The sequence below is a fragment of the Hesperophylax consimilis genome, chromosome 11, assembly GCF_061612785.1.
Source record: "Hesperophylax consimilis isolate HC1 chromosome 11, BYU_Hcon_1.0, whole genome shotgun sequence".
Classification (NCBI taxonomy): domain Eukaryota; kingdom Metazoa; phylum Arthropoda; class Insecta; order Trichoptera; family Limnephilidae; genus Hesperophylax; species Hesperophylax consimilis.
In genome coordinates, this window is record NC_142846.1 from 10,559,685 (window position 1) to 10,573,022 (window position 13,338).

The following is a 13,338-nucleotide window of genomic DNA, read 5'->3' on the forward strand; positions in this document are numbered from 1 at the left end:
GATATTCCAGGGAAGCAACATTATAGCACTACCGTTTTGGAGTTGAACGTGGGTTCTTCACGGTTCTTCACGCTGGGCCAAGACCACGCCCTGCATAGTTGTACTCTGTGTTAATTTATTCTTCTTCATATATTTTTTCATTTTTCACATACCTATTGTACAAAAAATATTTATATACAGGGTGTATCGGCACGTACACGACAAACTTTAACCAGCTATTCCTTAGCATATTTGGAGTAAAAAAAATTATGTGCACTTTGCTGTCAAAGCTTTTTTTTGTCTTTTCTTTCTTATGTCAAAGTTTGAAAACCCATCTGGCAATATTTTTTTCGAATTCCGTTGAATAATGTACGTGTGCACCTATATTTGCGCACTTTTGCAATCACAACGAAATGGCACGGCACCATTCGTCTCATTTTTAACTATTATTATTTAGTGTGTGCGAAAGAGCGAAGACGCTTTTCGACATAATTGCTTATAACAGCTGTTGAACACAAAAAGCAACACCAATGACAGTGATGTAGTGTGGAAATTTTTAATTTTTTTGTTTTTAATTGAAAAAAAATGCTACCGGACAGCAAAGTGCCCATAACATTTTTTACTCCAAATATGCTAAGGAATAGCTGGTTAAAGTTTGTCGGGTTAGTGCCGATACACCCTGTATATATATGGGACGTGTGGGATTGCACCAACCTTCCCACATCCTGGAATAAAAATTATTATTATTATTAAAGCATTTGGTACTTTTCACACAATTAGAATACATTGCATATATGTTGAGTAATTTTCCAGAATGTGCTATCTGGCCATTCCATGCTTTTCCAAAAAAAAGAAGAAGCGTAAAAATGTTACCACAGCAATGAATATTCCCATGTGAGCAAATAAGTTTGAAAGAGAGAAAAGGGACAGCATGAGAAGAACGAGGGCTGTGACACTACTAGATTATTCGCGGAAATACTATTATATTAGTAAATATTATCTATACACAACACTACTCAAATTTTTTTTTTGTTTATTTTTCATTTCTTTATTCGCCCCTTTCGTATTTTCTACAAACAAGTCTGATAAACATATAAAGTGATAGAATGGTTCTCGCCCCTCCCTTCAGTTCATACACATTTTGATTGACTGTCAGCGCATCTCTTACATTCTTCATTATCAGCTTATTAGAAGCCATTCGAAATCAGGTTGTTTGTTTTAAACGGCTGCGGTTAGGGTAAGTAAAAATGTATTCTTTTTCACCCTGCGATTGATTATTACTAGAGCAAGAAGTTTAAAAGATCGTTAGGTTGGGTAAGGTTGTGAAAATTTACAAATACTAGAGGGATTTTAAAAATATATTTGCAGCTAAAACACATGGAAGTGAATGTGTTAAGGCGGGGAGTGAATTCAGAAGTATCCTCGTACCCATTGCTTAATGGGCGAGCGTCTGCGTCGGAGATCGTCTTGTTGAGCGGGTAATTTATCAGGTTATTTTAAACGGGATTTCTCCTCTGATTAGACTTCCCTTCTCAAGCTGGATCTGGTAGTTATAATTAATGTCCCGCTGGCGCTTAAATTTTAGCAGCGTTTTAATTGATTCGGATAGGGGACACAGAGGAGCACCATGTTGTTTACTAAGCTTGTGTCCCAATAAAATGGTTGTTTTTATGTGAATACATAATACCGTAATAGACTAGAATCTTATTGCTCGGGGACTATGGGAATAAGCAATCTACATTTGGGGAAAGTTGTGAGGCAAGGGAAATGTCAGGGGAAAAGATTAGGAAATAGAGGAAGGATCGGAAGTACCTGGCTATGAAGATCTTGTTATTAGTTATATGGCTTACTGGCAACAATTGGTTACGGAAGATTTAAATCTTACATGGGAGCACCCTTGTCCGTATTTGATCCATGACCTAGAAATAATCGTGGGTGAGTGTGTGAGTTAGTACTAGCATTTGTCAGTATAGATGCAAAAAACCCATTGAAAAACCACTATTTTTGTTAAAATATCTATTTGAATTTCCATTTTTTTTCAGTAATGAATGAATGCCAATCTTGGAAGCAAAAATTAACCTACTTTCCGATATCCGTTAGAGATCAAACTTTGCAGATGGACTAGTTGTCGATGACGATGCATTCTATCAACCTTTGTGGCAATCACCGGCGCTTATGCGGACATATCATGCATTTCTCCGGAATCTGATGACATTATAGTTAATATACGAAATAAATGTCGTCTTACCTGATCGGCATTTGGCGAGGTTGGTAGAGTTATTGAGTCCAGTCACTGGGTAGAAAGGATTAATTCTCAGCCATGCAAAAAGAAAAATGTTAATTTAATTTTTAAGACAACTTTGTTTTATACGGGTTTGCTTCTTTCACTGGCTATTTTAAAGGATAAGTAACTTGCTATTTATTATGTTTAGATGCATTGACAAGAGATATTATGACTATTGAGGTAGCACAACCACCTCTTTTACTTTACTCAAATAATCCTCTATTTATGTTTTCCCTCCTTTTGTCTAAATTGATTTTTCCTATTGTATTCTTCAGTTTACGCTATAAGTTCAAAGCGTTTTATATAACTCAATATTGTTCGCCATACAATCCCATGCAGACCTGTCACACCTAAAAAAATGATTTGTTATAAGTATAAATATATGTGGTGACGATATACGCTGTGATCTGCTAGCCAGGCGATATTTGAAAACTATGCAAATTATGGGTCATAACAATATACGTAGCGCCGTAACTACGCGGTTGTCATTTATAAAAGTGACAGATTCCATACAAATAAATGATATTCGGTGGCAGTTCCCTAATTTATATAACCATCTCTCCTGAGAAAGATTATAGTATAGTGTGTCAACCCAATATATAATACGCTTGAGTCACGCCCAAATTTGTATAAGGCTTTATAGTAGGTACTACTATATTACGTTTAATGTTTTAAGTTATGACCCTGTACTTAAAAACGGTTTATTTGAATTCCACAGGTGACCAGCTGCGATGATGTGAGGTGAGGGCACTCACACCATGAGCACCATGAGCAGCATGAGCAGCATGAGCACCGCGGGGGCGGAGCTCGGCCTGCTTGCCGCCCTGCTGAGCCCCGCCCACAACCACACCAGTCCGCCCCCCACCATCGCCCTGCCGCCGCACAACCGCTTCAGCATCCCACAGATGGTCATCATCGCCATTATCGCCACCATCCTATCAGTCCTCACAGTGGTCGGCAACTGCATGGTGATGATCTCCTTCAAGATCGATAAACAACTTCAAACAATCAGCAATTACTTCTTGTTCTCACTCGCTGTTGCGGATTTTGCCATAGGCCTCATTTCAATGCCACTTTTCACCGTGTCTATCATAATGGGGTATTGGCCTTTAGGTCCGCACATCTGCGATACTTGGTTAGCTTTGGATTACCTAGCGTCCAACGCGTCAGTGCTGAATCTCTTGATCATCAGTTTCGATCGGTACTTCAGTGTGACTCGTCCGTTGACCTACCGCGCCAAGAGGACCACCGGTAAGGCGGCAGTGATGATTGGAAGTGCGTGGGGGATCAGTCTTCTTCTGTGGCCGCCGTGGATATATGCCTGGCCCTACATAGAGGGCCAGCGGACAGTGCCACCGAACGCTTGTTACATACAGTTCATAGAGACTAACCACTATATCACGTTTGGGACTGCGATCGCGGCGTTCTACGTTCCCGTTACGGTCATGTGTATATTGTACTGGCGGATCTGGAGGGAGACGAAGAAACGGCAGAAAGATCTGCCCAATCTTCAGGGAGGGAAGAAACATGACTCTTCGAAGCGGTCCAATTCAAGGTAACGTATATCTTAACCCTTTATTTACATCATCTTCATAATGTACATTAGTTCATCCCCATTTTCCTAGTCGTATACGGGAAAACCTATTAATTTATTAAAAATCTTGTCTGTATTGATATTGATACTGTCGCATTCTGAAAAGAACAAGTGTTCTCTCGATATATTTTGAATAACTAATATTTTATGAAGAAATCGACATGCTATCACTTTTTAAACAAGATCATTTTTCCCCGTGCATTGCACAAGGCACCCCATCGTGTTTCCTGGGGCTGTACGTCGTACTACAGATGAGAATGATTAAAAAACAAGTAAAATTGATAAAGACCCATCTGGAACACAAAAACTAGGTTAAATAGGTTACATAGGTAACTATTTAACCTTTGTTTTTGTTTCATCACTTTTCGTGACTTTACATCACTTTTTGTAGGTGTGTTGAACAGACATTTTGATGAAATACCCGGTCCCCCGCTTGGTTAAAAAACTAGGTTAAATAGGTTTCATAGGTAACTATTTAACTTAGTTTTTGTTTCATCACTTTTAATGACTCTATATCACTTTTTAAAGGTGTGTTTGATTATAATTTTGATGAAATATCATGTAACCGAAAAAGTGATGAGTGACTTCGACTATTTTCCTGTAAAGGGTGTTTCTGTTAAGTTATAAGTAACTGACGGTCTCCGTGGTCGAGGGGTAAGGCTCTCGACTAGCAATCCGACGGTATCGGGTTCGAATCCCGACGTGCGCAAGTAAATTTGTGTTATTCAACAATTCATTAATTAAAAATAATCTACAGTATACTTGCGGAAGATACTCTCCTTACCGGCCTGATGTAGGACCACCACTCAGAATTTAAGCGTTGCTTGAAATGGCTTGACCAGATCTGAATATCCAGGTACTCCCACACATTCCTCTTTCCCAACTCCTTACCCTACCTACATCAGCCTCACAACATACCACGATTGGGGACGCCATAATCTCACTGGCTCCAGATAGTTGGGAGCAGTTGGTACTCTTATGCGGTATTCACAGAAAAACGTTAAATAAACATTTGTCTACGTATAAATTTAATAAAGTATACCAACTCCTGTTCTCACCTATATTATTTTTTCGACCTTTCGTACGTTGTTCAGAATATACTCAATTTACAGCGTAGTAGTATTTTCCTTCTCCGAGTATATTACACTTATGTATTAAATCCGTCTCAACATTTGTAGATGTAGATTGATACGAGCTATACATAATATATACTAACCTTCTGATATTATGTAGATACTAGTATATTCCCTTATATCTCATCCCTCTTATAATCTGTTACTAGCCTGTCAGGTACTTAGAAGGCTGGCATGGCATGCATAATGAAATAAGCAAAACCTCCCCTCCTTTATCAACAATTCATGTGTTAGCAGGGCCGGCACTGAGCCAAACGGCGCCTGGCGCTATTAAAAACCTCAAGGGCGCTGTATTGTATTGGGTATTGTCAGAGCCTGGATTCTTTCACGGAGAAAAATGGGTATTGCTTCATTAATACTAGAAGTCAGGATTTATTTCAGTGCAGAAATTCTGGGACTAACTTCCATATGAATTCCTCTTTGCCCAGAATACTAATGGAGGGAAACAATTTCACCAACTCAGTGGACATCTTCAATTTAAATAAAATATAAAATGTTGTTAATGAAGCACTTCAGTTATGTACAATAAATAATGTATATTTCTTAATATTCACATGTAAAAGCTCCGAAAAAGGACGTTAATTAATAAATAATAATAATAAATATTGACAATTTATTAAAATTATTGGTAATCCGGTTAAAAACGATAATGCAAGTCATTCCCTGAAAAACTTTTGGTAAATTCATAATATATCTGAAAACGTTTTCATGCACGTGCATTTGTCTTGATAACATATAATGACGAAATGCAAATATATTAGCATTTTCATGAACACCGTTTTCTGACATCGTCATACTATGTGAATTCATTAGTTTACATCCCATTATCCCGTTTTTTACCGGATTACCAATAATTTGAAGAGATTCTTAATAAATTAGCAATATTCATTTGTCTTGGCAAGTCCGCGCCCGGTGCGGACTGCTCCAATTGCCCTTGCACAGTTCCGGCCCTGCGTGCTTGATCATCAAGGGAACTACTTTGAGGAACAGACGCCGAATGAGAGATTTTCTGCCGTATATTTGATTTGGATTTTTTGGAGTTTTTATAGCATCCCCGAGGAACACATTGAGTCAGGTTTAATGGAACACGTTGAAAGGAAATGATTGTTAAATAAAACCTGTCTATTTTGGTTAGGTTAGGTTACGACAATACGTGGGCATTTTTGCCAAAATTTTGCACATTGCGTTTTTGACATGTCCCGCAATTTTGATCGGATTTCTATAGCTGTCCATAGGTACTTATGTATCTATACTTGTTTGTCTCTTTTTAAATTTGTCACTTTACATTGTACGTTTATTAATAATAATTGGATGACTTGTATAGCGCCGTTTTTGTGCAAAATCACCTCAAGGGCGCTGTACAAACTAATAATACATTTCTACAGTGATCTATGTTATTACTTAACTATTTATGGAGAAAATATATAGTACAATACTTACCTGGTAGGTCAGTTGAGATTAACACTTAATTAACATTATCTAATTGTTTATTGGCGAAATTTAGATACAGGATTTAGGACTTAATTGAAAAATTGAATATAACTGGACTTTCCCTTAGGAATGGTATATTTAATTTAAGGGTACGACAGCTTAAAAAGGTAAGTTTTTAGTTAGTATTGTTACGAAGAAACCATTGGTTTTGATACATGTCGACCTTTTAATATATTAAATAGTGACGTATACAAAGTTATTTATTGTATATGAATAATTCGTATTAAAAAATCCGATTCTTTAAAAGTCATGACTTTTAACATTTTTAACAAAAAAATGCTTTCAACGAAAAAATAATAAATTTTTTATTAAAAAATGTTCTCATAATATGAAAGAATTTTTTCTACTAATGAATGCTTTTAAAGGTTAGAGCGTGGGTTTCTTTCATTCCAATATTCGGCAAATGATTCCAATATGAATTATGATATAATATTAACGTTTAATTTATATTAAGGATAAGTAGGAATTGAGATTAATGAATTAATATTTAAATATTGTTACCTTAAATATATATGTATACCTTTCTCTTAATGGTTATGGCTTTCTTCTTGGAGGTTGAATAATACAAGAATTTGACGACCTCTGTGGTCAAGGGGTAGGCTCTTGACTAGCAATTCGGTGGTCGCTTTTCATATCCCGGCGTGCGTAAGTAAATTTAATTTTATTTCGGATTTTATTATTTAAAAAAATGATATATAGTAAATTTGCGGCAGGTTCCAGGGTAGAAGATACTCTCAGTATCACCCTGGTGTAAGACCACCATTCAGAATTGAAATGGTGTAAGCCATGTTTGGTGAACAGCTTTCAATAGCCAGAAACTTCCAAACCTTTCTCTTACCCATATCATTCCCATCACCACTATCTCACAACGTACTCCAACCGAGTATGCCATCGTCTCATTGGCTCCAGATGGCTGGGAGCAGTTGGGACTCTTGTGCGGTATTCACATTTAAAAAATAGTAATTTGTTCAAAGTGGTAAGTGATAGTGATGAACCGTTACTCTCTTCCTCGATTAGTCTAGATTTATACACGCAGTTCTCAATTTTGCCCTGCTGAAAGGACACTACACAGAATCGAAAATTTACTTTAAATGACTTTAGCCATGCTATGTGACCAGATCTGAATATACAGGTACTTCTCAACCTTCTTCTTTCCCGTCTACTTTTCTTCCCTTCTTCCTTAATCCTCACACCATACTCCAATCGGGGTTGCCATAATCTAGGCTTTATAAAGTATGGAGCAGTTGAGATTCTTGTGCTGTATTCGCTGAACAACAAATAATATAATTAACGAAGGGCTTGTTTGTTTGGATCATCATTTTCCCTTTCAATTTGTCCGCTTGAAAAATTTAGAAAAATTAATTTTACTTAGAGTATTTTTAACTATAATATTGCTGCAGATTTTCTGTGAATCGAGATCTGAAATCACAGAAAATTTATAATTGAAGATTTTCACGGCCAAAAGTATGTTTGTTATTTGTTTTTGGGGTGTTATGTCATGTTGCACTAACTCCTTCTTTACCCAAAGTTTTGGACAACATTGCAGTGTCCATCATCAGGGCAACGTTTTCTAAATAAGGAGTTAGCGCAACACGGCATAACACCCCAAAAACAAATAATAAAAAAGACAGAAAATCTGTTCGTAATTCTAAAATTTTACGAAAAAGTTTAAGGTTCTTTTATGTTAAGTAAAATAAAAGGTTAGAAGTTACACTCGAGACAAAATTTTAAAATTTTCTTAAACTAAATTAATTTAATTTCTTACTATCTGAAGTCCCCGACGTTGCCCGGGTTTTACATATAATTTTTCAAAAACTAATGTACACAGTAAACTTCCTTTTGTTTTGATGATCAAGAATGCATAATTTCATCAGTCTTGGAGAAAAAAACTGTAGATTTGTATACACAAATCAAATCCACACGCCCGCCCATTATTACGTAAACACTATCCGAAAACATGTCGTTCCGAAAATTACTTAAAATCTTCCTCTATATTCTCATTTTCCCTTTCATATGTCCTTCCAAAGAATGAATAGTGTATTCCCCTATGAAAGTTTGAAGAGAAAACCATTATTAAGTACGAGACTATTCATCAAGGACATTATTCCTTTTCCCCAAGTCTGGGAGACTACTTAGAGTTCCTCTAAACTGTTAACCCAATCGTCCTACCTGATGGTATGAGTTAGTTCTTTTGCCTTTACACATTGAAATTAATTATTCAAGGAACTCTCACAAGTTTGCCGAGTTTGTGAGATAGGCGGTACATTCTCACTAGGCCAGGGATACTCTGACTTATATAACCAAAGATCGAGCAAAATATTATTAAGACCTAAGCGGAACTAAAAGAAAATTGAATACAAAATAAAGCATTCAATTTTGTGATTGTGAAACCAAGGAAAAGAGCCAAACACGTGATTTTCATTTCAATATCGTTTTAACCCCCCGCATACCCAATTTTTACCGATTTATAAAAAGTTTCTCCTTAACTCTTTAAGTTATGAAGTTCAAAAAAAATATTATTTCAAGATAATATCCATACATTTGTTATGCTGAAACGTGAATTATATGAAATTCCCTCGATACAAAAAAATCACAAAGCAAGCTTCGAAAATAATTAAAAACACGTTTTCTTCTGTGATTTAATATGTTATATGCGGTTCCATGATAACTCAACACAGTGACAATTCAACACACTTTTAAAAAGTGCTATAAAATCTTTAAGAACGATGAAAAAATAAATAATCCTAACCTAACCTAACCTAACCTACTTAACCCAGTTAATAAAGTTTTTGTTTCATCACTTTCCATGTCTTTATATGACTTTTTAAAGATGTGATGAATTATCATTTTGATTAGTTTTCCGGTCACCGTTATATGCGTGAAAAAATTCTCAGTGTATCTTTAAATATAACTAAAGCATTTGTTGAGAGATTTTTTGCTCTATTCAATTTAATTAAATATCTTTGAACGCTTGCTAAGGGGCCTTAAGGGTAAACATAACGCACGTTACAATCTACGCTCTTATACACTATACACGGTGTCCGGAAACTCGTAGTACAAGCGGGAAACTGGAGAATATACACCACATGGGGAACCCAAAAAAACATAAAGTTTTTTGATTTGAGCATTTTCAAAAAAAAAAAAAAACCAAAAAAAAATATTTTTCGGCTATTTTAGGGTTAAAGTTTTTTCTGGTGTTTGGGTTGAATAACAGATGTTTTAACCCTGCAGAGCAGAAATATTTTATGATTACACCGGGTTAAATGAAGGGTGATTTCAAAATAATGCTTCAAATCCGAGTTTCTTCATTTGTTTTACTTTCAAATAGTTTTAATTAGTTGGGTACTTTGATCTTCAGTAATAATTTATAAGAATTTGATTAAAAAAAAAAAAAAAAAAAAAATCAACTTCAAACTCGATTTACTCGATAACGAAAGCTCAAATAAAAAAAAATATACTACAAAATCGACTCCAAATGTGATGTAGATTCACCAGTTTCCCGCTTGTACTACGAGTTTCCGGACACCCTGTATATAAATTTACGCACATACGCAATATGAACTCAATTCTTTCAAGAAAGGCATACAAATACAATATTGGATTGAATCGCTGATAATATTGTATGAATTATCTAAATGGTTAAATATTAATAAACTGAAATCAAATGTAACTAAAAGAAACTTCACGGTGTTAGTTAAAAAACTAAACAAATTAATTACCCTAAATATAGACGGTCAAAATATTGAAGAAGTAGAAGAGATTAAATGTTGTGCAAAAAAGGTAACTTCTTAAGTAGGATAAAGGGAAAATTAGACATCAAAACAAGGAAATTGGTCTTGTAAACACCACTGTAGCATCTCACTTAAATTATCGCACAAGTGTAATTATTCTGAGCAATAAAACACTAGTTAAAAGAATGGAAATAATTCAGAACAGTGGCATGAGGTCTGTATCGTGCTGTAGCAGATATATATACTAGGATAAAAACAATACAACGCCGACTCAATCTTCTAAGTGGGAGGCAACGTTTAATATATAACACCCTAGTATTTATATATAAAGTAAAAATTAAAATATAACCAGGTTAGTTGTTAAAAAGTGCCAGTATTAATAGTACAGTCCATGGCTATCCTACGAGAAGCTGCAGCGATTTAAGTCTTCCTAAGAAAAATTTATCGGCAGCAAAAAACAATATTTATTATAAAAGTTTTAAAATGTTAAATGAACTCCCCTTAAATGTTAAGGAAACTAAAAGTTTTGCAGCTTTTCGTGTGTTATGTGTCAATGTTGTGAAGTCCAAATATTGGTAGGTAGGTAAAATAATATTATAATAGTAGTTTTCGAATACATATAACTTGACATGAAATATAAAATTTTATAGCTAAATATCTGGAGCTGGTGAGACTATTGCATCCCCATTGGGGTATGTTGTGAGGGTGAAGGTAGTTGAGAGGGAAAGGAGATGGGGAACATGGAGGTGGAGAAGTACCTGGATATTCAAGTCTGGTCACCAAACACGGCTAAAGCCATTTCTAGCACTCTTTCAATTCTGAATACTGGTCTTACACCAGGGCAATCCTAAGAATATCTTCCACTCTGGAACTTAACGAAAATATACAAATTAATCAAATGAATCAAATAAAATTGACTTGCTCACGCTTGCTAATCGAGAGCCTTAGCACTCGACAAATATAATGAAAGTTACATGTTTTTATGGAGTACAACGTATTTTGTCTCCTTTCAATAATTATGTAAACAAATAAAATCCCCCTTCACCTAAAAGGGTTTTTTACATGTTTTGATTAGAGTTGTGCTTGCGAAAAATTCTGTTGTGTAAGTATAAATTATATCTAAAAATATGGTCTGGGACTGAGAGATACGATCTTATTTCTGCGATCGATTCTGAAATCTCTCGCTTATATCTGGTTGATCGCGTTCCAACGCTTAAGTACCCCTGCAGTAGGTAGTAGGGGGTACGAACTAGGCAGTACAGGGCACTGGCCCCCCTCGCGCCACTTCCTTGGAAGTTCCATCAAACTCCAGTGGAAATTTCACAGTTTTGCCTAGGGGTGCATAACTCCCGCGAACCGACGGGCATGATATGAATTTAATTGATTTTCGGGGAAGCTCCGAAGAACTGAAAATTCGGTTAACACTTATTTAATTTCTTGCCTTAATTTTGTCTGTTAAATTATGTAACGGAAGGTTGGACTGAAATGCCAACCCTTTGGTTATATTATATTTCCTTCGAACTTCATGGGATTCCACATAACAGTTGATACTAGAGACATGCAGTACTTTTGTACTGGTCGAAGCAATCACAAAACTTGATGTTGAAATAAGCAGAAACATGTTCGATTCCTTTTTACCTCCGAAATGTTATCATCGGAACAGTTTAGAGGCATTTGGAAATTAAATGAAAAACTAGGCTATAGCCATGTCCGGGATAATATATACTAACCGATTTTACTCAACCGCGACATGCTTCAGGCCATGATATAATGTTTCCGCTTTTGTTCAACATATTTACACTTTAGGCAAGTAGTAAGAATGTTTCCAGTGCTATTTATTTCTACATAATATAAACAGTGTTCACATAATTATTTATATTTGTACATGATATATTTCAAACTTATAACTATAATATGTTGTGTGTAAGGCAGGTTTGAGAAGGTGAAACTGTATGTGAGTAATATTGTATGTTTCGTGAACACCTCACTAGGAGAACCTGTGCTGAGGTGTTTACGTGGTTATGTATAGGTGTGACAAGTATTTATGTGTTGTTGCTATGTAATACCTATTTTGATGATTTAAGAAATAAAGGATTTGTATTACTGTAGCAGTTCACTTTCGTCCCGCTACATTATGGTAATTCTTTCCACAACTCTATATACAGACCGCTTTCCTCTATGGGACTCTCAGTCTATGGTTGATCGCAGAGCAGCGCGACTGACGATCTCCGGTCAAGTTAGTACCAAACGGGCGGCCTTGGAGCGAAGACAGGACAACGGGAAGGATTCGAGCAACTGCTCCAGTAAATTTAAGTTGACGCAATAATCTCATTGTAATCTGTATAACTATCCAGAAAATAGGTTAGGTTAAAAATAGGTTATTCTGGCAGCTCAGAAAATAGGTTTTCGGTGTATTTAAAATGTATGCTATTTAAACACATATTATTTTTTTAATTTTCCGTAAAAAAACACTGTTTTAGAAACTAGATAAAATTATCTTTCCGCTGTTTGCATTTAAAATAAACTTTTCTATTTCGAAATAATACAATATTAATATCAAACTTGAAAAATGTTGTCAAAAACGGTAACCACATTTTCACTTAAATTTTTACTCCAATCATAGAAAAATTTAGAAAACTTGATATTTCGAAAACAAGTTCGTTTTGTTTGGAAAAATTGTAAGGAATCTGTACCTTCACTTTTATCTCGTTCATATAATAATAAATAATTTAAGTTAAACCGATTGTAACGAATTATTAATTTTGAATATTTTTAGGATTTTATTAATGGATTCCATTATAAATATTTGAGGTAAAACGTGAAAGAATTATTATTTCTCTTTCAAAAAATTAAGTATTTTCGCATTATAGAAAAAAAGATAAGAATATTTTTATAAAATATAAACGCCCGGTCATATATGACCCTCAAACGCTGGAAGGGTTAAGTAAATGAAGATAATGTTGATAGTTTTTAGTCCAAGTTAAATATGAATGAACGATAGGATAGGGCTGAATTAGCTTAGTGGTAGAGCAAATCTGAGGTTTTAGGTTCAATTTCTAGATTCGAACGAATCTTTTTCTGTTTCATTTTCCTCTGAGAGTCAATGATTAAATATTTTTAAAAGTT

At 35.2% G+C, this 13,338-nt stretch overlaps 1 protein-coding gene across 1 annotated transcript in view; it reads left to right on the forward strand.

Annotated features, from left to right (window-relative positions):
* mAChR-A (muscarinic Acetylcholine Receptor, A-type) overlaps nucleotides 1–13,338 on the forward strand; it is a 398,874-nt gene that overhangs the window by 157,246 nt on the left and 228,290 nt on the right. The window contains exon 2 of the mRNA XM_089637296.1: nucleotides 2,982–3,818. Coding sequence (XP_089493422.1) covers nucleotides 3,022–3,818 — 797 coding nt within the window. The 5' untranslated portion in view covers nucleotides 2,982–3,021. The remainder of the gene's footprint in view (nucleotides 1–2,981; nucleotides 3,819–13,338) is intronic.